Below are 27,473 nucleotides of genomic sequence, written 5' to 3'. Positions count from 1 at the left end.
AACTTATCTTGATGAGAAACAATTTCATGTATATTATTGTAACAGGCAGTGTTAAGCATATGGTCTTACACACACACATTGTTTTTAGTAAAAAGCAAGCATATTAAACCTTATTTCAACATTTAACAATATTTTCTTAGGCTAAAAAGGGTGCTGTAGAAACTTAGCATTCAATTCTGGGAACCAAGCCCATCTTGATAAGCAACTGCCCAAAACTAGCCACTCTTATCAAACTGTACCAGTTTCTACTGCATGATTTTTATATAAAGAGAATACATACGTTTCACAATTACTAATTAAAACAGCATTAAGCGTTACTTTTGATTACACACTTACATAATTTTCCAGACTAAAGATTATACAAACACTACAAAGGATTATAACACATTATTGCATTAATATATTTCATTTTTAAATCATCCAGTCCATGTCCAGGGTTTCAGCTCGCTCCCAGCAGGACTCCACTTTGGTCTCAGGTTCAGCTCGGGTTGGTTCAGCGAACACAACAATGGGCCCTCGAATCCATCGGCTCGCATCACAGGTGTGAGTCACCATGGCCTTGACTTTGTACCTATAAGACACTTTTACACGCTTAGCAGGGACACCTTCCTCACATTCTAATTTTCCCAGATGCGCCCATTTCACTAAGTGACCTTTTTCCTCACAACCCATGCATTCAACTCTTTTTACATCCCATGGATTCACATTCAGATGAGAGAAAGAGATTCCCTCTGAATCGTTGCATTCAAACAAGATTCTACAGTGTTTAGCCAAATGACTGCATGCCGGGCAAAGTCTGGCCCTAGTCGCTGATGACTTGCTTTGGCACATATTACATGCACAATTAACAAGAGGATTATGTTTTAATTTGTGTCAGGGTTACTTCTGCACCATGTACAATAGTTCTGGATCTGTACACATTGTTACTATACATTTCTTTCTGCTCACACAAGGTCACTTTGTGAGGTATGCCTTCCATTCAGAATACTGAAGAAGGCCAAAACTCACTGTTGTTCATATTTTCTGGTATCCAATTACTGTTCTGCCTCACATCATCAGTTGGCAGACACAATACAACTGAATCAGTTGATGAACCATGAGCCTTAGCTACTGAGATTCTCCATTAATTACGTGTGCATAAACGTGTATTTTCAATTTTAAATTGTAAAAACACGATTACTGTTGTATAATGTATTTTTAAACTGCATGTGAATGTTTTATTCCATTTATATGGATCACCTGTAAAATAGGATTTTCAATCAAATATTAACTAGCAGCTATGACATTACTAGTAAATTATGCAAATTAGTACCATAGAAGGTTTGAACCCTCGAAGGTCAATGTGCCCTTCGTTGCAGCCCTAATAAGTGTGTTGTCTTTTTCATCCTTGCTGCTGTACTTCTGGCAAAACCTAATTCTGTTGGAACGCATAGAGCTGTAAAATCCTTAGTAAAGGCTTGACCTGCTGAGCTTCTTGAAATCCTGGAGAGTAGAAAATGAAGTAGGCTGTGAATCCAGCTCTCCAGTGCATTGACCTCATAAGAAGGTTGAGTATTGGAATCCTAGCTCTGCCAGTCTGTGATGGGGATGGAGTTAAGCCAGCATAAGAAGGTGCCAATTTCTTGATATTGAAACAGAGGAGAGTGGGTGAGGGGGGAATCTTTCTCACTCCTTCCATCCCTCCTGTTCTGACTACTGTGCAGTGGGTGCTGTAGTAGCTGTTAAGCAAAAGTATTTTTAAAATGCCACGTGTGTATGAAGAGGGGATGTGGGATGCAGGAACAGGGGTGTAGTTGTTTTTTTGGTTCTGAAGGATACTGGGGTTTTTTGGTTTGTTTTTTTGCTTTTATGAAGGTGAAATGGCAAGGAGTGACCTTGTTTGTTTTTAAAGAATTACCTGGATATGTCAAAATCCTATTGCATAGCAGTTTCACCCATTCCAGGTTTTATTACAAGCTTGATTATCCATAGTGTATATGTAACAAGCTCAGGTATGTCTTATTAAACTCGTAGTAAAACCAGGAATGGCTCAAACTGCTGCACAGTGGGAGTTGGATTTCTGTATGGATTAAGTGGTGACACATTTCTTTGGTTTAAACTGTTGCCATACAATAGGTACATGTGAAGGTCTTCAAACCAGTAACCATTCGGTATCTTTTAACATTTAAACCTGGTCTACTATGTCTTTTCGATGTGCTGAATTTATTACTGCTGCTCTACTGTAGCCCCAGGTGGGCACGTTCTGGTTGAGATTTGACTCATGCAAGCAGTATTAGACCGAAACTGGGCGCTCTACATACAGTATATGAACCAGGAAATCTAACTCCAATTTGTATGCCTATAATTTGAATTCAGTTTTGCAGGCTCTACTGTCTGTTGCAAGTTATAAAAGGAAACCATTGTTTTTCAGAATTCTCTGATTCATTTATCCTTTGAAGGAGTGCATGTGGTTAGATGCTCCATATTTGTAAAAGTTAAGTTACTGCATTGCTAGTCAGTGACATGCAAAACTCCAACCCCCCCCTTTCTTTTCCTTGGATGAAAATTTAGAAATTTCTAGCTGTAATATACTACAGTTATTCAGGTAGCATTACCATTTGAGATTTGTAAATTTTGGCCGTATCTTCCATTTAGCAGAATGCATTACCCTATTTATTTATTTATTTATTTTTTCTCTCATGCTCTGTCAGATCATGGGTGATGCTAATAGAATATATCATAATAGTCCTGTTAAAATGACTAATATAAACTGAAGTATGGTACTTTGGTTTAATGCCAGTCTGGCAGGTACAGCAGGTCATTCAGAACCACTCCAAAAAATAAAAAACCTGAATTTAGAGAGCAGAAACATGTTATGTTCCACCTCCCTAGCCTCCAAAAGCAATCATTGTCTGGTATTGATAGAATCGGCCTGCCTGAAACACATCTGCAGCCACTATATTACTAACATAAGATCTGTGAAAATGTATTCAAAGCAAACTTTGCAGTAGGTTACATCTTGTGTTGACTATTTTACAAAACATCAAAAGGCTTTTGTATTAGCCAAGACTAAAAGGCAAACTCAATCCGTTTTATAAATAAATTGAAAAGTGTGTTTTTGACTGCTTTAACTTCTTTTATCCCTGATCTCAACCACCTTCTACCCAAGTGTTTGCAGTGGATGCTATAGCTGTGATAGAGCTCTGAGTGAATCTTTGTGGTGCTACTGGCCAGAGTCAGTCATATACAACTAAATTAGGTTTGAAGTTAAATCCGATTTGCAGATGCATTCGGTATAACTCCACAAGTCTAGTACCAGAGGGCCATCTTTTGTTGCAAAATGATCACTGTTTATTTGTTCTCTTGCAGTCTGACAGTAAACCATACGAAAGAAGGAAGTACCGTGTAAAGGTTGCAAAACGGCGGACAGAATGGGTTTTCTTGTTTGGTGACAGTGACCCTTTTGCTGTGAAATTATCTTGCCTCACTGAAATCTCATATTACTAGGCTATTCAACTCTGTATTAATCTCTGCATAATCTGTTTAGATTCTAACAGTTCACATTTGTGGAATGGCCTTTAAAATGTAGCTCAGACTAATCTGAAATAAATGTTTGAGTTATTACACTTCACTTTAAGATTATGTATCCTGGTAGAGCTGTGATGCCTAGGTCCTCTTTTGTCACACTGTATATTTGCATATATATTTTTTTGTGTGTGTGTTAAACCATTCTTCAGTGCAAAATTGTTACAGTTCATTCAAATTCTAAGGACTTGTCTTGTGCACAAATGCTGCTAACATACATAGTTAAGCTTTATATTTAATGTTACAATTCTAAAACAAACAGGCTATTAAAGTAGATGCCTTCCTCTTATGTGCTATTAGAACAGAATAATGCCTCCGTCACAACAACGCCCCTGTGCACCTTAAATAAGAACATAAGACCTTTTACTAGCGAGAGGAGGCCATTCAGTCCATCATGCTCATTTTGGTTGTTAAATCTTGCAAAGAAAGTAAATTTAGACAAAGACAACCACTCTGGCTACTATAATAAACAAAGTATATTTTATTGCTTTCATGCTGAACTTCCAGCCATCTGCTGAGTCATACCCTTCTGGTGTATGATACTGGTGTTTTATCTTTGCAAGTAGCGACTTCAAAATTCTGACCATGTTTGTTGATACAGTAAGTCTGTAGAGAGCTACAGTATGTTTTCACGAGCCGCTTCTGCTGAAGTACTTTGTGTGTGTTGTCTTTTAGTAAATAGGATATTCATCTCCTCTACAAAATGGACTAATTTAAACAAAATAGCACTGTGGAAGGGTGGTGAGCAATTCACTGACACACACGGTAGACAGAAGGTTTAGTTGAAAACACTGCACTGGTGCCGTTTTGTTTTCTGTTTGATTTTAGCCCACAGACAGCTTTGTTGTCCGTGGCCTGAATACCGACAACGGTAAACAGGACCCCAGTTAAGCAGTCAAATGCTGGTGCACTCACATGTGCTCTGAAATAACAAAAGGCAAAAGGGAAAACAAAATAATAACTACAAATAAAGGTGCTACTTACTCAGTGCTTCCACTGCCGTTAGGTCGGTCAGCTTGGGTCTCCGTTCTACGCTATGCACTACACACCAGGGTGGCCAAGGTTCCCCTCTATTTACACACATCCCCCTCGGTTACGTAATCATTTTTTAAAAATTATAATTCTTTATTTAAGGCTGGCTGTCTTCTTCGCCGTGCTTGCCTGTTTCATTCATGCTTGCCTCCTCAGCAAGCGTCTCTGGGTAACCCCTATCTTGGTCACCCGAATGCATAAACAAGCACAGTACTTGTGGGCCGAGCAATCCCTCAGCCACTTGGAGAGAGGGAAAGCCAAGACACCATCTTCCCCACCTCTCCATATCATCGCCATGACTGACAGGTGGATCTTACAAGACTGCTGCCCTCTTCCTGCAGACCACCAGATGCACCAGACAGTCAGCACAGGTCTCCCATGTTACAGCCACTTATTCCGAAAGTAAACAATCATGCTCTTGTTTGGGTGATTCAGCAGAACATGCTCAGGTCTTAAACCTCATTTAAGATTCACATGATTTGATATACTCCTACTTAATCAGGTTAAAAATCTAAATTAAATTGTAAGGAGTACTTGTTTAAAGACAAACAATAAAATGTTTAGCTTGAGGCTTTAGCGTAAGGGAGGCAAGTGCTTGTGTGTTAAAGCAGCACAGTAAGAATCGGCAGTCCTTTACAGACCAGAACACTTGTTGGATTCATTGTCTAGAGTACTGTTCTTATGGGTCCCACCATTTTATTAGTTTTCTAGTTTGGTTGTTTCCCTAGATTTACATACTGTTTAAATATCTTCTGTGGAAATGGACTGTAATCGGCTAGAAAGTGAGAGAGTTTCAAGCTGTTCACAGTATATTTTTTGCCTATATAGAGACCCTGTCTAGATCCACTAAGCTTCAATACTGTGTGGTGCTCTATGGAGCTTACAGTATGCTTTGGGACACGTTTCTAAATCTATTTACTCATTTTTCATTAGCTCTTAAATGTATCTAAAAGGACAACTTTAGACTCCTTTCAAGTCTCAAGGTTTAACTGGGTGTGTCCTTGCTCAAAAAATTTAGCTTACTCTCTCTTTTTTGCTCAAAAGAAAACTATTGACCAGATATGCGCAAGCAGCGTTCAGAGCCCAAAGTGACCGTCGACTGTAGAATGGATTTCGCATTTCACCAGCTGCTTGGGTGGCTGTTCAGCTGAGAAAACAAGGAACTCCATAATTTAAAATGACAGCGAGATTAAGCTGCTCTTATTGTGTTGTGTTCAGTGGCTCAAATTGATTGCCTTTTACCTTGGGGAGAGCTTCTCACTGCAGCTACACTACCAGCTTCGTTATAGATGTGGAGACATGCTCTGTTCTGTAGTGCATTTGTTAGCACGCAGAAAAGCACCCAGTACCATCTTAGAACAGAAGCGGTGCCAGTGGCTTAGCGATGAAGCCCAAATTCCAGTCTGCTCTTGGCAGAGAAGCAAACCTTCAAGCTCTCGTGACGTGCACCCTTGAAATATTCAGTGCTGAAACTCTTGAGTGTGGAGTGAAGACCAACTTTCCTCTAACTCTTGCAAATTCTGTGTGCTGAGTAAACATATATATATTTTTATACTGTATTCAGCACTTAAGGACAATATGTACATATTACCACAATGTCCTTGCAAAAAAATCTGTATCGCTGAACTTGGTTGTGCTGATAATGCAGGTGTGTCCTTGTATTTGCAAGCAGAGAACCAGTTGGTTTATAAAACATGTTTGTTAGAAGTAGCACATTGAGTGTGTGTGTGTACTGCACCTCCAGAATGGTTTCAAAGCAATTTTAAACCTGGCCGATGGGTCGTGTTTTTGTGGACACAAAAAAATGTTTAAAAAGGTTGGACTACCTAATCGGACTATTTGCCAGAAATTACTAATTTTCTAGCCAACATCACAGTATTAGGGCCTCAACAGATTGGATTTGTAGCATTTTACTGTAATATGTAAAACCTCGACATTGAGAAACTTCTACAGATAAAACTACTGACATCTGGGGCTAAAACTAAGTGTTGCTATCAGAATGCACCTTGAGTTAGTACAGCATGTGCTTTGCTGTGCAATTTTTAAGAAAAATAAAAAACTGAAATATCTTGCTTGCATAAGTATTCAACCCCTGTGCTGTGGAAGCTCCCAGTTTGCACCGATGAAAGAAATTGCCCTAACGAGGACACAATTGCCTTACCATTGGTGTCCACCTGTGAACCATTAAAGTTGCTGTCACATTTTCTGGATAAACCCCACTGTTGAAGGATCATTGGTAAGGCTGTGAATCTGAAGGAAAATGAAGACCAAAGAGCATTCTACAGAAGTTAGAGATAACATAATGCAAATGCATAGATTATGGAAAGGGTACAAAATAATATCTAAGTGTTTGGATATCCCAGTGAGCACAGTTGGATCAATAATCAGGAAGTGGAAGCTGCATCACACCACCCAGGCACTGCCAAGAAAAGGCAGTCCCTCAAAACTCAGCGCTCAAACAAGGAGACTTGTGAGAGAAGCCACAGAGAGGCCAACAATCACTTTGAAGGAGCTACAGAGTTCAGTGGCTGGGAGTGGAGTAATGGTGCACCAGTCAACCATATCAAGAGCTCTGCATAACACTGGCCTGTATGGGAGGGTGGCAAGAAAGAAGCCGTTACTCAAAAAGTACCATCTGAAAGCACGTCTGGAGTTTGCCAGAAAGCATGAGAGTGACCCAGCTGCGATGTGGGAAAAGGTTTTGTGGTCAGATGAGACCAAGATAGAGCTTTTTGGCCAAAACTCAAAGCGCTGTGTGGCGCAAACCTAACACTACCCATGCCTCAAGACACACCATCCCTACAGTGAAGTATGGTGGTGGCAGCATCATGCTGTGGGGATGCTTTTCATCAGCAGGGACTGGGCATCTTGTTACAACTGAAGGAAGAATGGGTGGAGCAAAACACAGGAAAATACTGCAAGAGAATCTGCTTCAGTCTGCTAAAAAACTGAAGCTTGGGAGGAGATTCACCTTTCAGCAGGACAATGATCCCAAGTACAAGGCCAAAGCAACATTGGAGTGGCTCAGGAACAAAAAGGTGAATGTCCTACAGTGGCCCAGTCAAAGTCCTGATCTCAGTCCCATTGAGAATCTGTGGCACTATTTGAAAATTGCGGTCCACAAGCGTCGTCCAACCAACCTGAACAACCTGGAGCAAATCTGCCCGGAAGAGTGGGCCAAAATCACTCCGACACTGTGTGCAAAGCTGGTACATACTTACCCCAAAAGACTTAAAGCTGTTATTGCAGCGAAAGGTGGCTCTACCAAATATCAATGTGTGGGGGTTGAATAATTATGCAAGCAAGATAAATAAAAAACTGAATTTTCTTAAAAATATTTCCCAACATAAAACCAATGTCACCTTACAATAATTGATTTTAAGTTTCAGTGTTTTAAAATATAATATCGAACAGAACGAAACTGCAGTGTACCATTTGTAATACAGTAATATGAGAGAATTGGTCAGGGGTCTGAATACTTTTGCAAGGCACTGTGTGTGTGTGTGTGTGTGTGTGTGTGTGTGTATATATATATATATATATATATATATATATATATATATATATATATATATATATATATATATATATATATATATATATATACACACACACACACACACCAGTCAAATGTTTGAGTACACCTGCTTGAAACCAGGTTTTTCATGATTATCTATGCTTTTAACTCTATAAACACTTAATATTTCATTATATGAGAAGTGTACTTATGTAAGCTGATAAACATAAGTGAATTGCATTCAAAGATTTCATTTTTAAATGAAAATGTAAATCTTGTCAATTTCAATGAAATGGTCACAACACAGAAACTGGACGTTTGAGGAGCGGAAGTCGGTCTTATGGACCGAGGAGTCAAAATTTGAAATATTTGGGTCCCAAAGTTTGTAAGACTCGGAGCGGGTGAGAGCATGAGTTCTGTATGTGTGGTTCCCACTGTCAAGCATGGAGGAGGCAGTATCATGGTCTGGGGTTGCTTTGCTGGTGTCAGAGCTGGTGATCTTTACCAAGTCCATGGCAAGCTCAACCAGCATGTCTATCATAGCATACTTCAGAGGCGTGCCATTCCATCAGGATTATGGCTAGTTGGGCAGTCCCTCATTCTTCAGCAAGATAATGACCCGAAACACACCTCAAAGTTGTGCAAGAACTGTCTGGTGAAGAAGGAATGTGAAGGACAACTCAATCTAATGACCTTGGCTGCCCAGTCTCCAGACCTCAATCCTATAGAACGTGTATGAGACAAACTGGACAGAAGTCAAAGCAAAACTACCCATAAGTGCCCTACATCTCTGGGAATTCCTGTACAAGAGCTGGAGACATGTCGGGCGATTTCCTGCTGAAACTTGTTAACCGAATGCCTTGTGTTTGTGAGGCTGTTAAGACAAAGGGTGGCTATTTTGAGGAATCCAAGATTTAGAGACAATTTTCAATTTTCTTGAACATTGCTTTGATACTCCTTATGTTTTGTATATTGTAACATGTATTTTCATTTTCAAGTATTTACAGAAACGTATACAACGTAAAACATTTTTCAATTATGAAAAAACCTAGTTTCCAGCAAGTGTACTCAAACTTTTGACTGGTACTGTATGTATGTGTGTATAGATATAATTTTTTTTTCTCTCCATACATACATACATACATACGTGGTGTAACAGGGTGATCTATTACATGTGTGGCTCATCACTGGATAATACTGAGACAGACGCATACATTGGTGTTGACATGCCACACAGGCATGCAGATTTATTTACAATACTAGGTGCTGACACTAGGGTACCAGCAATGATAGCGCTAGTGTCACATTTACTAAAGAAACAAAAACAAAACAAAGCTAAAAAAAAGTTTGCCACACAAAATGGCGAGTGCTAGTCCCACTACAAGGAACCTGCTACTCTACGTAACCCTCTTTACTGTGGTGGATCAACATCTCTCAAACTGACCTACTTCTGGGTTCCCGGAGTCCTGGCTTTCTCATGGGGACTCCTGTCTCTTCACATGGCCTCAGCTGGTCAATGCCTTCACGAGCACCGTTTTAAAATGGAAGGGTTTTGTAGTAGTTGTCCTGCGGAGTTGACGCCCCGCTCCTTGATGCGAGCAAAAGCTCTCTCAGTGCCCATCTGTGTGATAATGTCATTGCCGTAACCTTGATCTGTAGCGCAGCTGCATCCACGGGCATGCCCCCCATCCCGACCTCTTGATTAGCGCAGGGCAAGCCTACTGGACATCTAGGAACGTGTCTCCTGTTGCACATCATAGCTGCTTTCTCAGACACACACACACACCATGAACCAGCAACCCTGTCACAACTGTGTATATGTGTGTTATATATAAATAAAATTCTGGGTTGGGCTGGGGAGAACACAATGTACGCAGGAATAACGATCAGAAATACAGCATGGGAAGTGTATAAAAGCTAGAAAAAATGATGACTAAGTGTGACACTAGAGGCATAAGTGAAAATGTATACCAGATACATGAGAACCTTGTTTATAAACTTTACCATATATTGATAAATGGTACAGTTCAGGACAAGAATGGGGGCAGTGGCCTATGTAGCTAATTTCTTCTACTACTATAAATTTTACTTTTTTATATGGGAATAAAAAATGTTCCCTATAGGCACACCTTTTGCCTGTAACTCATTAAAACAAACACTACAGGAAAGTTGTTCTGTTCAATGTCTACTGGTTCATACAGATTTCAATTGAGTTCACAACCATAGTAGTGTTTTTCTGTATGAGGTGAGCTGTATGCTTGCAAAATAAAAGCTTGAAATGGCAGTGCAGCATACAGTTCCCTTTCTACGAACAGAGCCTGCAATCAACCCTTTTGTACTCGCTGTGCTGCTGATTTGCATTAACTAGGTTGCTTCTGGTAGGCATACTACTGTACAATGTGATTTTTAGGCTGTACGAATCAAATTGAAATTCCTTTTTATTGAACAATCCTGCCCCCTCTCAAGATGACGAAGCGGGACTGAATTTGTTCATTTTGGACAAAATACATAAAGGAAGCAGGGAATTCAAAAATTATGCTGTTAAATCTTGTTACAGCTGCCATTTTAATCTTTACTCTATATACTGTATCTCCAGCCTGGCATCTGCCTATTTGAATACTTTTATGAGTTCCCTTTTAACCCATCTGCAGACAAGACTGTGGAAGGCTTCAGAGGTTTCCTGTAACGCCACAGACTGTCTCGCTTCTATAATGACCTTTTTATTCTCAAATGTTTTGTGTAAAGAATCAGGCTTAATCTCATTCAGTGAAATGAGGGATGCCTTGGAATTATCAGATTGAAATTTAGATTAAGTAGCTTAAATTGTATTTATTTTTTCTATTAATCTCTTAGCTAATGATTTTTGCAATCATTCTCATTGTTTTTTTTGTTTGTGATTGCTCAAATATTGTTGTGTGTGTGTGTGTGTGTGTGTGTGTGTGTGTGTGTGTGTGTGTGTGTCTGAAGGTGCTTTTAATTGAGTTCAGGAGTTCCCCTTCAGTTCTAGTTGCCTGCCACAGATGTATGTTAGATCAGTAGATCAGCCAAAGGGTCTTAATGTTAGCAAGCCCCAGCACCATCTAATGCACAACAGTGTACTGCTAGCAAAACATAAAGGAAATGTTCCTTTTTATAATTATATGCACTCTGAATATTGGCTCTAAATGTCACCAGCTCTTCTGACCAAAAACATCTAAGGAAACAGGAGTTCAAAAATAACACAACTAAATTGTAACAGTTTCAACTTCACAAAGGTAGTTCACTTTAGTTGTAGTAGTCGTGCTTCAGTTTTTAGTATTAGCCAAAGATCTGTGAACCACATTCTTGACATCCTGAAATTTCCTATAAATTGTTTCCGTTATCACCCGCTGCTCTTACAATGACTTCCTCTGATGCTGCCAGGAAACGACCACTCCTGGGAGTATCCATGCAGTGAGTTTGGCACAGTTTAGGATTTTGGACAGCAAACATTTGTCAAGCCAGCTAAACTGCAAAAATGTCCTCCTACTTGCCATAGACAGCAAAACAGATAAACCTACAGTATGAACCATGCTTGAATTTTGCATGGGGAATTAAAAACCTTGATTTAACAAACCTTTCTGTAATTAGAACAGCCCCCTGGTAACTTGCCATAGTGTATGCCTGTACTGCTGTCCTGTCTTGTTAAGTGTGCATTGCATATTTAAATGGAAATGTCATAACAATGTTACAGTAGTACTGATTTAGTGAACACCTCTTGGTCCCAGTTACCTTGAATAATAGAGATTATGCTCTTATTGTCGGTGTTGAGGAGGCTTTATTTGAAGTGTCATTTTATTACAAGGCTGTAAAATTGCCTTGATGCTTAACTATCCAGGATCAAGCCACCCTGAGCACCTTGAGGTCCCACCAGGACTGAAAGGGCAATATAACACCTACGCACAGCTACTGTAATGCACCCGACCGACCCAATTGAGGTTATATTAATATTCATCTGAGCCCGACACAACTATCAGTTTTGTGATCATTACCCTTTTAATTACTATAGTTTTAGAACTACCCAGATTACAACTCCTGCATTTAGCTATAACTAGGGGTCTACTTAAATCGCGGTAAATTTGCGTAATTTTCACGGGTAGGTTGCGGATTAAAATTAAGATTTCACAGACATTTCGCGGACCTGTTTAAACATTAAATAAACCTTAGACATTATTTCAGAACACCATAAAGTTAAAATAGTGCTACTTGCTTCCTTACTAAAACAGAGTGCTGTCATTTGTTAAAGGCAAGCATGCAGCATCCCCCTGCAGTTGACTTGCCCATACATTGAGACTGCACGTCTGCATCCACTGAATTGGGAAGTGTAAGGCAAAGCTTTGCCAAGTTATACAGATGTGGAACTCCCAATTAGAAACAGCCCCAAAACTCTGTTACCGAAGGGCATCTGGCATACTTTAATAAAGGCAATGTATGCAGCACATTCGCTGTCGTGTTACTTGTCCCATCTGATAATTTATTTTATTAGTACTGAGTCAAAACAAAGAAAACAGGGCAATTCGGGTCTAAAATTCCAACTGCGAAAAAATAAGCAGCAGGTTGAAGCGAGGTGGCTGTGCTAGATCGTTTTAGTACCGATTTTAACTTGCACAGGAATATTTTTGTCTGGGCTGACTTTCCAGTTTGGTTTCTGAAAGCTGTTTATTTTACATTCTGTTCAGCAGCCTCTAGTAGCCTTTTGTTGTGATTCTGAAGCTAAATAGTGATCGGTCGTATTTTCTCCAGACACTATGATATGCAAAACAATTACCTCAATCTGCTGTACTTTGGGAAATATCTTTAAACAATCATTAGCCGAAATATACTTTTTTCTGTAGTCTATTTCTACTATTTTACCTCCAATGCTGAAAACTAGTTTTTAGCAACCTAAATGAAAACAATTCAGCACCAACTTTTGTCCCACCCCCTACTGCACAGTACAGGTCACAGAAAAGCAGTACACACTGATAGGCTGATTAAAACTTTGTTCTCAATTGTAAACAACAATGTTAACTGCTTTTTGTAAATGTTGTTCGTGGACGTTTTTTGTTGGTTTTTTGCTTAAGTGCAATGCACACAGGGCGGCGAAGGAGTAAAAAAGGGCTATCTACAGAAGGAAGATACGTAGTTTGCGTCTCTTGGGTTGTGCAGTAGTTCATTTAGACATGGTTTCTGTCCGTACTTGTCCATATGCAATTGCCCCTAAAAGAAGTGAATTTCGTGGTGAACTCTCAATTTCACGATTTCTGCGAAATCGCGATTTAGGTAAACCCCTAGCTATATCCAATCATTCGTTTACAAATGTAAAATATATACAGGCTTCCCTTTCGATGTATAATGAATCCCAAAACTGCCGTTCAACATTTAGTCTATCATGTTCATGAAAGTACACTATTTCAACCAGTCAATTTATCCGACCATACAAAATCCATTATTCGTCATCCATAAGCAGTCCCTAGTCAAAAGTCCATAACACAGTGTCATTAGGCAGTTATGTATCTCATTTGATTGATGACTGTGCAGCGCTATGGAGGAAGAAAATAGTCCTACTGGCTTCTGAAATGTTTTCCATTTTAGAAGCCAGTTTTTTTAGTAAAGGAATTTGCTAGATGTATTTTTTTTTTTTTTTACTTAAGTGTTAAACTGCTGACTACACTGCATGGAAATCGGCTAATTCCATTTCCTTGTTACCGCACATGCCCAGCAGTAATCGGAGAACTACAGATAGCAATTTTTAAGCCAGTAAACTGAAAAATATTATTATTACTACAATATTTAGAAATATAGTGTAATACTTTATTTCAAAATGTAATTGTAAACACTTTTTGTAGATTACATTGTAAATAGTTACAAGTTTAACGTTGACCCGACCCAAAGTTTATTTAAACATATCTAACCCAAACCTGCCCAACCTACGGGTCGACCCGCACATCACTAATGTGAGGGGTTGGGTTTTTTTTGGAAATAATGTCAAGTGGGTGGGATTGTTTATGTAGTGACTACAGACTTTTTTTGTCATTTAAGACATGAAGCAGATTTTGTAGAGGAGCTAAGGTGGTGTGAGCACATGGCCCGAGATTCGTTTTTAGGGTCAGTAGGGGTGAACCCATCTGCTATCTGTCTTTTCCTATCTATTGGAAAAGTCTTGCCATACTGAAAGGGAGGGTGCAGTACAACATGCTTAAACTGTTGACAATATGTTCGAATTGGGAAGTTGCCTGGGTTTTAGCCCCAGGAATTCTGTACATCAAACCCGGAGCAGATAAATAAACTTGCCTTACCTTTTAAATATATAATAAGACACGAATTTGAATAATGTGTTGTCTTTCATTGTCTGCATCTGGTTGCTCTTTTTCATGACCTGCTTTTTTTTATTATGGTAAAGTACTGTGCTTATTTGGGCACTCTCCTATTTGACTGGTGAATGATAATGTACGTTTATTGGAGTTCACACAAAAAAGGGACCCTTTTCACTTCCTTTTTAGCTTTAATTATTGAGCTTATTGCTTTAGTTGTTTTCTTTGTTAAATTTTTAGGGCATTTTGTTAATGCACGTCTATTAGATTTTTGATGTTCTACATTTTTTTGAGTGCAACTGTTCATTTTGTAAATTTTTTTTTGTGTGTGTGGTCACCATCATAACTGTTGCATGAAACGAGAGTGTAATAATCCAGCATCTCTGCACTTAAGCATTTGTATGTCAGCTGACAAGTGTTCTGCTGACATCCCATCACACCGTTCTTCTTAAAGGCGTACAGCCTCTATATATATATATATGAACCAAAAATTCTCTCGCAAGCAGCCGGGTACATATGTTTATGATATCGCAACAAAAGGAATATCTTTTTTTGTTTTTTTTGGTGTATGTGTAACTGTTATGTACTATATCACCTTACAGTAAAATAATCCGACAAATGGACTGAATGATAATACCCGAAAATCTTAATATTGTTAATAAAGTATCCCGCACAAATATAGTATTAGGCAGTGGATTGCACCAATTGCCGGCTTATTTTGAAAACCCTGCATTCATTGTCACTTTTTTTGCTTTGATTTGCATTTTAGCATTTTAGACTCTCGAAGTGCTTAACACAGAACCCCCCCCCTTCAATTCTCTGATTTTGGTTAAATGTTGTGTCAAGGTTATTTTTATTTTACCCAGCAACGCTCAAGTGGTCAGCTAGAAGCACAATCAATCATTATTGTTAAAGGCACAGTAGCATCTGCAAGACGGGCGGATTGGGTGTTTTCAGCCGGGCGGTGACCGCCTGAAAAGGCCGAGGGGGAACAATGAGAAGAGAAGGTGCAAGTTATTTTGTGCAAAAATAGTGTGTATCGGGAAAGGTAATTAGATGCTGACTGTATAGCAAGAAATGTAAAGCGTTGAGAAAAAACATGCATTACAATTTAAATAGGACTTATTTAGCAGAACTGAATGCATATCGTATGCCTGTCTACCTTTCCAATGCGTTTATGCTCAACTAGTTCAGCAGAATGTAGCTGAATCACTGCTATTAAAACTTCTGGCTTTCAAGACAACCAAAGAAACATTGTGTTCAAACATTTTTTTCTTTCCCTTAGCACAGTTTTCAGTACGTTATTCTGAAATGCAGGCAGAAACCTGTTTACACATACAGAGCGTCCTCATAATTGCATTGTTAGAAATGGAAACGGGGGGGGGGGGGCACACCAATCTATTTTGAGGAATCTGTTTGTAATTAAGTGTTTTTTTCTCCTGCAGGTTTAACTACAGATCAACACATCACCTCACAACAAATGGGTTCTATGAATTTTTAAACTGGTTTGATGAACGAGCATGGTATCCTCTGGGAAGGATCGTAGGTGGCACAGTAAGTACAGTTGGTAAATTGCTGCAATCATTGTGGTGTTGGCAGTGATTAACAGGCACTGAGCTTTTTAGGGCTGCTATAATCATGGATAATTGTCACAATGTGGTGGCTTATTTTTTTTTTGTTTATAGCATCATGTTGTTTCTGTCCTTGAAATAAATGCTGGAGGTCAGTGGTGCTGGCTTTGCAGAAGTTTTTTTTTTAGTCTTTCTTTAGTTAAGAATAGTTTCCTTTTGTATGTTGTGTGACTTTACAGTTGAGTTTACATGACAAAGTTGCAGGCATGAATTATATATCAGTTGAGAGGATGCATAGGTACAGTTCTCGTAAGCAATACCTCCATTGCTGTAGATGTAGAATTTTGCAAAATGTACCTTACATTCTCATTATTGAGCAAACCTCTACAGTACATTTCTCTAACAGCGTGATTTGTTGTGTCAAATTGTGGTTCTTGCCATTGGTAATTCTGCACACAGCATGTAACTAAGCATAGTATTTGAATGTTTGGACAGCTTGGTTTGGATAACATTAATAATGAAGATTGTAATGAGTATGCGCACATTTAATCAAGCTAAGGAGAGTTGTGTAAACAAAACCTAAGCTGGGAGGAACAGGCTTTTTTAATGAGAATTCCTCTTTTTTTTTTTTTCATTTTTGTAGGTGTATCCAGGTTTGATGGTCACAGCAGGTCTTATCCATTATGTGTTAAACCTGCTCCACCTCACAGTCCACATTCGGGATGTGTGTGTCTTCCTGGCGCCCGTCTTCAGCGGCCTCACATCCATCTCGACCTTCCTGCTCACTAGAGAACTGTGGAACCAGGGAGCTGGCCTCTTGGCTGCCTGCTTCATAGCTATAGTCCCAGGCTACATCTCCCGCTCAGTCGCGGGATCTTTTGATAATGAAGGCATAGCTATTTTTGCACTTCAGTTCACGTATTACCTTTGGGTAAGTCAACTAATTACTGTGTTTTCATTTACGCTGTGATTTGTGGAAGATTTACTTAAAAACAAAAAAAAAAAAGAAAGAAAAATTAGGCTGTCTTGCATCCCAAATAAGCAGTTGCCTATTACTTTTATCAACATAAAACTTAATTTAACCAACTGATGTATATCAGTTTGCAGATTTCCCCTGCTGAGGTGCTTTCTATTAATTATCCTTATGGATGCTTTTTTTTTTTTTTTTTTTTTAAATAGAATTCTGCCTTTTTTAAACTGTTTTGAAGTGAAGTGCTGTTGGTAGCTGTCCAGTAAATGCACAGTGATTTGTAGCTGGTTGAAAGTCTTTGATTTATTGCTATATGCTACTGTCAAATATTGAGGTGATATAAACCCAATGATCTGTACTACAATTCTGTTTAAGATGCACTTTAGGTACGATTAGTTTAAAAAATAGCCAAGGGGCTGAAACTGCCTCTAGTAATACAGCTGGTGAGATGTTTGCCAATATTAGAAAAAGCCTTAAATGTGACTTCCTCCCTCTCTGTATAAATCATGAAAACAATTTACTGTAAAGGCAATTTATTGTAATTAAACCAATACACGGCAAATCATGCATTTCCTGGTAGTTAATTTCCCTATTTCAAAACATCATGATCGCACATATGTAGTGTGTCAATAGGGCAATATAGTTTTCCAGCATATTTCTCATGGGTCAGTTTAATACCCCAGCAGTTGGCGTTCAGTAAAATCATGACGTGAGAACATTCAGACTAACTGAGCTTTTCGTTTTCCCAGTATCTAGGTGAGCCAGGGAAATAAAAGTTAATTTACAACCCAGCATATACTGTGGTAACCTGAGATTTTTATCAGTTTCTGTTTGTGTATAGGGCAGCGTTGGAGAGGTTGCATTACACCTGTAACTGTGAAGGTTCCTGTGATTTTATTATGCATTAAGCTAGAGGAATTTGTGCAGCGGTTTCAGCTAACGATTTAAATTGCACACAGAGACAGTAAGATAAACTTGATTTGAGTGTTCAAGATGACTTTGCGCATGTATTAGTTTTTCAGCTCAGCAAAGCGGTGCAGAGGTAGGAACTAAAACTCCAGTAAAATGGTATCTTATGACCATAGATACATTTTACTGTATCTGTGCATTCTCAGTAAAATAACTATTTTAATAAAGTCTTGTAGTTTGAAAACGTAAAGTGCAGTTTCAGGCTGGATATGGGCTACTTGCTATTTTCAAGTGGCCATTTCCAGGGCCATACATTGAATTTTGGTCCCAATTGGTTAGGAGTAGTACAATGAGGTCTTTGACAAAAGTTGCTAGCATTTTTTTCATTGAGCAGAAGTAACCTAAGATTAGGTTTTCTTCAGATAAATATGTAGCCCCCCCCCCCCCCATGTTTTTATTCATGTGACAGATCTGTGATGAAAAAGAACACGCAGTAGAATGTAAGGAGGAGATTGCACAGATCACCCATTCAAAAATAATTTGTTAGCCGAATTGTTAGAGTAACACATACTGCTCCAGTGATGGTGCTATGCTTAAGCATTCCTATGAGGGGGGAACTTGAATGAATAAATCTGCAACTGCTAATATCTCGTATGCCATTTCAGTTTTGTTATGAAATGTCCTCAAACAAATCTAACAACCTTTCACTTTGACCTTAGATGGCTGCCATATTTGGGTCATGTAAGTTTTTGCTTTCCGGATAGTGAGCCTCCTCATGGTCGGGTTCAATCGTGGTATTCGAAAGAAATGAAATCTTCCACCGTGTAAAAGCCTTGTATCTCAGAGACCATTTAGTAAATCCTCCATGATGAATGTGCTGGTGACCTTGCGTGACCTCCAGCCCTTTTTAAGTTTGTACTGTATAAAGACGGTTATTGTCTTAATATTTGTTACACAACAGTATTCTTTTGATTCTTGTCTTCCAGTACTGGTGGTGTCCAGTAACAAAGTTACACATTGTTTTAACCTCTGGCCTATCCTGGACTGAAATATAAATAAATATTAATGATACAGACCAGTAAGGGTTTGCCCTAGCGTTTTTTATAGTTGATGCACTGCATTTATTGTTATATTTACCTATTTTCATATATTTACCTACAAAATAATAATAATGATAATAATTCTGATGTGCCTATTTGGAATTCCCATAGCTGTAAGTGGGGCTGTCCTATAACAATGAATGACCCTGTAATGCCAATACAAATTTCCTCTTCCTTGTGTGTAATTGTTATATTCTAATTAATATAATTTAGTACTGGCCTATATACAAAAAGCTGGATATTCACATTTGTATATTTTCAGGTTTTGAAGCAATGGCAACATTTACTTGCTCATTTTTGTGCACTGCTTTTTCTTAAGTGTGTTTATAGCTCTAATAAGGGCACCCTCTGAGTTTGATGCAAAAAAACAAAATATACAGCAAGGGTCTTTTTTTTGCAAACTATTTTAAAAGCCTGTATCCCTGTGTCTGGTTAAAACTAAGGTAACTGGTGGAACGTTTGGGATTTAAATGGCATCTAATTTTATTCTCCTGTGTTCTCTTATTAAATACGGTTTTTATAATGTATTTGTGCCACATGTACTCATTCTGCGCTATGTATTTATTTCTTCCTTAAGGTGAAATCTGTAAAAACTGGCTCCATGTTCTGGGCGATAGGCTGTTGTCTCTCCTATTTTTACATGGTAAGTTTTCAGAATTGAAGCTTGGCATGGCTAATAGATCATGGTCTGAACTTGAGTTCATACGCTTTGGAATTCAATCCAGTATAGGCATATTTCATCTGGGCTCACATTTCAAACCTGGCAATACAATTAACTACTTACTTACTCTTGTGTTCGTTTTATATGTCGTTACACCCGATTTTTTTGTGTGTGTGTGTGTGTGTATATATATATATATATATATATATATATATATATATATATATATATATATATATAGTATATATATATATGTGTGTGTGTATATATGTGTTTGTGTGTGTGTGTGTGTGTGTGTGTGTATATATATATATATATATATATATATATATATATATATATATATATATATATATATATATATATATACAGTGCCTTGCAAAAGTATTCAGACCCCTGACCAATTCTCTCATATTACTGAATTACAAATGGTACATTGAAATTTCGTTCTGTTTGATATTTTATTTTTAAACACTAAAACTCAGAATCAATTATTGTAAGGTGACATTGGTTTTATGTTGGGAAATATTTTTAAGAAAAATAAAAAAACTGAAATATCTTGCTTGCATAAGTATTCAACCCCTGTGCTGTGGAAGCTCCAGTTTGCACCGATGAAAGAAATTGCCCTAACGGGGACACAATTACCTTATCATTGGCGTCCACCTGTGAACCATTAAAGTTGCTGTCACATTTTCTGGATAAAAACCCCACTGTTGAAGGATCATTGGCAAGGCTGTGAATCTAATGGAAATGAAGACCAAAGAGCATTCTACAGAAGTTAGAGATAAAGTTAGATCAATAATCAGGAAGTGGAAGCTGCATCACACCACCCAGGCACTGCCAAGAAAAGGCAGTCCTTCAAAACTCAGCACTCAAACAAGGAGACTTGTGAGAGAAGCCACAGAGAGGCCAACAATCAGTTTGAAGGAGCTACAGAGTTCAGTGGCAGGGAGTGGAGTAATGGTGCACCAGTCAACCATATCAAGAGCTCTGCATAACACTGGCCTGTATGGGAGAGTGGCAAGAAAGAAGCCGTTACTCAAAGTACCATCTGAAAGCACGTCTGGAATTTGCCAGAAAGCGTGAGAGTGACCCAGCTGCAATGTGGGAAAAGGTTTTGTGGTCAGATGAGACCAAGATAGAGCTTTTTGGCCAAAACTCAAAGCGCTGTGTGTGGCTCAAACCTAACACTGCCCATGCCTCAAGACACACCATCCCTACAGTGAAGTATGGTGGTGGCAGCATCATGCTGTGGGGATGCTTCTCATCAGCAGGGACTGGGCATCTTGTTACAATTGAAGGAAGAATGGATGGAGCAAAATACAGGAAAATACTGGAAGAGAATCTGCTTCAATCCGCTAAAAAATCTGAAGCTTGGGAGGAGATTCACCTTTCAGCAGGACAATGATCCCAAGTACAAGGCCAAAGCAACACTGGAGTGGCTCAGGAACAAAAAGGTGAATGTCCTACAGTGGCCCAGTCAAAGTCCTGATCTCAGTCCCATTGAGAATCTGTGGCACTATTTGAAAATTGCGGTCCACAAGCGTCATCCAACCAACCTGAATAACCTGGAGCAAATCTGCCAAAAAGAATGGGCCAAAATCACTCTGACACTGTGTGCAAAGCTGGTACATACTTACCCCAAAATACTTAAATCTGTTATTGCAGCAAAAGGTGGCTGTACCAAATATTAATGTGTGGGGGTTGAATACTTATGCAAGCAAGATATTTCAGTTTTTTTTATTTTTCTTAAAAATATTTCCCAAAATAAAACCAATGTCACCTTACAATAATTGATTTTGAGTTTCAGTGTTTAAAAAAAAAAAAAAAAAAAAAAAAAATGTATATCAAACAGAACGAAATTTCAGTGTACCATTTGTAATTCAGTAATGTGAGAGAATTGGTCAGGGGTCTGAATACGTTTGCGAGGCACTGTATATATAGACACAAAAATAAAACAAAAATGTGTGTGCGCATTTCATTCCAAAGGCTGATGATAGATGCTGGCATTTTGACAGCATCTCAAATATTGTCTGTGTACACAATTTGGTTGGTGTCTGATGCTATAATGAAATTGTACTACATTTGCAAACAAAATTGCTGTTGCTATAGACAGTGTAGTACATTGTATTTCCATCAGACTCTAAAACATGGCAATGCATTTCTTTTAAAATCTATTTTTAGTGCCTTGCAATTTTTAACCAGCTCCTACACACTGTGTGAAATACAAGGATAACATGCATCAGTTTGAGAGCTGGCTTACACCTAGGTCCTGTTTTGAGAAATGTTGAAATCCTAAGTGCAGCAGTATCTGCAACCATCACCATGCCTTTCCCCATACTGTCTTCTAAGCTTCCTCAGTTATGAACCATTTACTGCCTTCATGGAGAAAGGCCATTCAAAAAAACTCATTCATGCAAACTCAAATGAAACCAGTTTTTGGGATTAATTGGAAAATGTAATGTGAATGCGGCAAGTGCTGTATGAATTAAGATGTCTCACGCAGTAACCAGTAGGAAACTCCATTAACTGAAGATACTAAAATCAGTCTATGTATTTCTGTAGGTGTCTGCATGGGGTGGTTATGTATTCATCATCAACCTGATCCCTCTGCATGTCTTTGTGCTATTGCTTATGCAGAGGTTCAGCCGCAGAGTCTATATAGGTAAGTGACTGGAAGCCCTTTGCCTTGCCTTTTTTTTTTATAGTAAATACAGATTAACATTTGCATCAGTCTTTAAAATATTTAAATATAATGTACTCTGTGGTACTCCTTCCAAAGTGTTGCATAGGCATGTTTTTTGTTTAAAATGGACCATTGTTCTGAGGACTGCTTTCACCACAGTATATATCTTAAGGCAGTCAGATTTGAAGAAATATGGATAAAGAGCGCTGGGCAGAAAATCAATTGCATTCCTGCTGTGAGGTTTAAATTATTGATAACTTTGTCCAGCTGCTTATCACAACCCCTGCAATTGGTCAACAGCTTCTCAAACGTTTGTGTCTTACTGAATAGTTCCTGCATTTTTTGATGTTCCAGAACACCCTTCTTCTGTATGTTGACCTGTTTTTTAGAGCAAGTAGTCTTTTTATTTCAAATCTAAAAAGTACAGTAACAGTATATCCCAAGTTAAAACTCCCCAGTTGTTTTTAACATTATTGGAATTTGCTGTAGTTGATTCTACATTTGCCACAGTGCTTAAGCCCCGAGTTCTAAATTCAATAGTTTCTCCTGTCATTTAAATTGAATTTGAATTTGTAGATTTCCCATGTGGCACACAGGGCTATTTATATACTGGTCTAGGTTGAGACATTGCAAACACATTTTGTAATTTGCTAAATAAATTTGCTTTCAGTAAAACAAATTGATTTGTTGTCAGAAGGACCGTATTAGGGTTTTTAATAGATTTTAATGAGTAATCACACTTGTGGACTTTGATCAGTAAATTAATTATTGATCTTGTCCGAGTGTGGAACCAAAAAACGGTTTGTGAAAAATGGCGGGGAGTACTTCTAAAGACCTTGGCAAAAGGGCAGCTGGAGGTGTACCCAATATTTCACGATCTCAGAATGAAGAAAAAGACCAACTTACAAATGTGTTCATCGGTGCATTTCTTTTCACAACAGTACTACACTTTTATTCAATCATCTTCGTTGCAAGCAAGTTGATTTTTTTCAGCTATAGTGTACTTTTTCTTGAGCAAACTAAAATAAAATAGCACCCCATAAATTACATTACTCCATTTAGCCTAAGTAGTATTCAGTAGATAACATCTCTCTCTCTCAGTAGTTCCACTAGATGGAGCAGTTGCTTTTAGTGTTTTGAAGTAGAGTCCTGCAGTAAAAGATAGGGCTAATATCATGTGGTGGATAATGGCTCGAGAGGTTTTCTTTTGGAATCGTAGCAAATGATAATATGTTGGATTTGTTGTTTTTGTGTACGACAGCCACAGAACTGGTACGTTTTGTATAAACTCAATCTGTGGAGAACGGCAGAGATATCTGTGAATGTGAGCTTGTCAGTCGATGTAGGTAAAGGACAAACACTTGCGGATTCAGGTCGGGTCACGGATAAGAAGACTGTGTTGCAGCGGGCTCGGGGCGGGTCTGGGTAGGAAGCGGGTCATAAAAATCGGACCTGCGCAGGACTGGGTTGAAGCGATGGTCGGCCTTATCCAGCTCAACATCTAAAGCTGCTAATTATAAAGCATTGGAATGATTTGTAGAGCGTCATTAAAAATGTAGACTCTATTAAGCACGTGTCAGTCTGTCGCCATCTAGTCTGAACACTGCTTGAATTTTCATTAATCTTCCCCAGACTTCAAGCCTAGCTTCTCCTCGGTTTGAATTTGGATTTAACCTGATTTTAAACAGTTTTTATACAAATGTATCTGTTGTCCTCTTCTAATGAGATTGCAGTCCCTGGTGTGTGCACTGGTTGAGGAATAACATTTGAAGTTTCATTTTTTTGTGTGTTGCAGCAGTGTAATTCAGATGTAATCATCAGTAGATTAATGTGCTATAACATACAAGGTTATTAATTGCACGATCAAAAAAAATCATGGCTATAAATAAATAAATACATATTAATCTACCAGCAGTAGGTTGTGTAATACGGTCCTGGTTGACTTCATAGTGGACTTCATCTTATGTGATGTGTATTCTGCTGCGCTGAACTGTTCAATCACAAGTTGATATTGAAATCTAACTTAAACGGCCTGAGAAATTAAAACTGGAGCGCGTCTAACAAAAGTGGAGGTTTTATACCACAGGCACCTGAAGGGTGATTATTCATCGCAGTGATCCAAATAAAAGTATTAGAAACCCTTCCTACCTCCCCCCCCTTTTTTTTTTTTTTTTTTTCCCCCAACCCGCCTCACTGCTGGTATCCCTGCACTGACTCGGGAGAGACTAAGATGTTTCACTAAGTTTTCACTAAGTTTCCTGCGAAACGTGTGCTGTCAGTAGTGTGCTGCTTTTCACTCTGCAGGCCCGCCATGTAGCTGTCCCTGAGCTACAGCGTTAGAGGACCACGCAGCTGTGGGTAGCTTACAGGCAGGCCAGCAGGCGCCCGCCAGTCTACCGGGGTCGCTGGTGCGCAGTGAGTTGAGGACACCCTGGCCGATCTAGGCGTCCCCGGCCCACACTTTTTTTTTTTTTTTTTTTTTTTTTTTTTTCCTAGCACGAATGAGGTTGTTGGCGTTGCCCCATAGTGGTCATTTGTAAAGACTAGCAGTAATTGAGAATATAGGCTATACAAGTAAACCAGTGCTAGTTCTGTAAATGCAGCCTCTTGTTTTGAAAAAGAATAATGGATGTATGTTTACTATTAACATGTCTTTCTGTCTTTCAGCTTACAGCACATTCTACATTGTAGGGTTGGTGTTGTCTATGCAGATCCCGTTTGTTGGGTTCCAACCTATAAGAACAAGTGAACACATGGCAGCTGCAGGTACCTTGTAGATTTCTATCTGTCGCCAATCCTGGGTTCTTTAATCCCAAAGAAGGGATGTTAAAACTATAGTTCCAGTGACACCCTTTTCTTAAAATATCCAGTACTAACACAATGTAGCACTTTAGTGATGTACAGTATATTTTTAAAAAATCAATGAATGTGAATCGTGAAGCAAAACATTAACCATTAGGTATGTCTAGGGTAACCCCCTTTTGCTGTATGTAAACATTGTAAATCTTATTTCCTCCTGTACAATGATAAAAGGACATAATGGGCATGTTAGGCTTAGTTTTACTTGATTTGATAATGGCTTTTGATACTTAGATAATTGAGGGACAGGGAACATATTTGTGAAGATGCAACTGTTTCAGGGAATTTTATTATACAAGAAGATCCTTTTTGGGCATGTTGGTAGTGTAAGACTACCACTCCGACAACAAACTGTTCCTGTCTAAGGCTAGCAACTGCTAGCAGAAACCCCACTGTCTGAATCGCCACATGTCTGCAATGTGGGCAGTAAAAGCATAAGGTAAAATCATTCGATCTGTGAGGCACACTACAGTTTCCAGCTATAATAAAATGTCAAAATAGAGACAGGCATTCATAAGTAACCCTTCCAGGCAATTTTAAGAATGCAGAAATACACTTGAGCAAATGTGAATGTACTTTCCAGTATACTACAGTTGCTCAGTTTCTAAATCTGTGGAAAGGGTACTGTTGAGTGATTGTTTGTTGTGGGTTTCAGATAGGTAATCTTTTAAAACCTGTTTTATCCAAGGTTCAGAAGTGGTTCTCTTTATATAGTGCAGGGTATTGATTGTTTCTGATATACATTCAGACATGGCAGATTAAAATTGATGCAAGAGCTACGGTACTGTAGATTAGCATCATCTTAAAGGTTGATCTTAGACAGACCCGTGTTGCCTGTAAACTGGCAGGCATCCTCCCACGCATTAACTCGGTAGTTTTGATTTGTATTGTTCTGACTGGTACTTACTCTGGTCTGCTATAAAAAATAAAAAAATGCTGAGATGTGACATTTATTGCCTGTTAAACCCCAATTGGACACTTGCCCACTAAATATCTTGCATGGATTAGGTAATCCATCCGCTTTGTAATAAGCAGTCTCAAAAAGCATATTTGCTAGGAGTGACAAACGACTGAGGTGGGTCATTTTTATTAACGTCTTTATTACTCCAGTAAAACCCCTTGTTCATCAGTGGCCTTTGCATATTTAAATGAGGGTATCTATCTATTCAGGAATACAAACAGTTTTTATAAGCGGGTCTTTCCCTGGGAGTTTGAAAGAAAACGTCTGAAACAGGACTGTAATAGAGTATGCTTTTTAAAGTGTTTCTAAATCTTGTTTTAAAGCCTTCAACTTTATTTCAAACCAGGTGTATTTGCTCTACTTCAAGCATATGCCTTCCTGCAGTATCTTAAAGACCGGCTAACTAAACAGGAGTTTCAGACGTTGTTTTTCCTGGGAGTTTCGCTGGCTGCCGGAGTGGTGTTCTTGAGTGTCATCTACCTGACCTATACAGGTAAGCCACTTTGGAGAAGCAGGTATGCAATTGTTGTAGAATATGCATTAGGTAAACTTGAAGCTTGAAAAACCTAAAGGTTTTTAACTTATTGAAAGCGGTTCAGGATAATCAACCTTGTTGCTGTTCTAGTTTAGCTACGCTTAACAGATCCTCTGATACTGAGTTATTCTGAGACTGAAGACTCTCGCCCATATGTCGACGCATTCTCGATAGTCCTTCCCATCATGAATTAAGTAAATTCCAGAGCATCAACTTTTGTAACCCATTATCTACATTTCCCTGTCTAGTTTAATTGAGTTTGAAACCTTTGAAAATTGAGAGAAATTACATCAACTTTGCTTTTAAACCATAGGTTCAAAGCATCTTTCTTGCTAAGACCTCTTCCAGTTTGGCATTTTAAATAATAATTCAGGTCAGCATATCATAGCTTCTCTTGCCATACTCCTCACCTTTTCTGTGAATTTAGAGGAGAATTAAACAGGTTTGGAAAAAAAAACTGAGACTACATGTTTTTAAGACTAGGAGCTATGAACAAAGACAGCTTAGCTGAGTGCTGATGGGTAAGATGTATGACATTCTGTGAAAGGCAGTAGCTTAACCCTTTTATCTCTGTTTAGGGTACATTGCTCCGTGGAGCGGCAGGTTCTATTCACTGTGGGACACAGGGTAAGCATTTTCCAGCAGGGTCGATGTTGGCATGCCTGTCAAACCTGGTTATCGCATGCTCTTGAGTAAAAGTGGAAGTTATTTATTCTGTGGGACTGCCTTTTATGTGCTTTGCATGCTGTAGTGCAATAATGCAAATTAATCTTCACCTCATTCAGCTGCTTTTTTGA

General features: G+C 38.7%; 1 protein-coding gene across 1 annotated transcript in view; it reads left to right on the top strand.

Annotated features, from left to right (window-relative positions):
• LOC121312911 (dolichyl-diphosphooligosaccharide--protein glycosyltransferase subunit STT3B) overlaps positions 1-27,473 on the top strand; it is a 59,755-nt gene that overhangs the window by 16,532 nt on the left and 15,750 nt on the right. Inside the window, exons 2-8 of the mRNA XM_041244817.1 lie at positions 15,870-15,978; positions 16,639-16,926; positions 19,552-19,617; positions 22,201-22,300; positions 24,989-25,087; positions 26,488-26,634; positions 27,255-27,303. Of these exons, the coding sequence (XP_041100751.1) occupies positions 15,870-15,978; positions 16,639-16,926; positions 19,552-19,617; positions 22,201-22,300; positions 24,989-25,087; positions 26,488-26,634; positions 27,255-27,303 (858 nt within the window). The remainder of the gene's footprint in view (positions 1-15,869; positions 15,979-16,638; positions 16,927-19,551; positions 19,618-22,200; positions 22,301-24,988; positions 25,088-26,487; positions 26,635-27,254; positions 27,304-27,473) is intronic.

This window comes from Polyodon spathula, chromosome 3 (assembly GCF_017654505.1).
Source record: "Polyodon spathula isolate WHYD16114869_AA chromosome 3, ASM1765450v1, whole genome shotgun sequence".
NCBI classification, from domain to species: domain Eukaryota; kingdom Metazoa; phylum Chordata; class Actinopteri; order Acipenseriformes; family Polyodontidae; genus Polyodon; species Polyodon spathula.
This window is presented reverse-complemented; position numbering and strand designations above follow the sequence as displayed.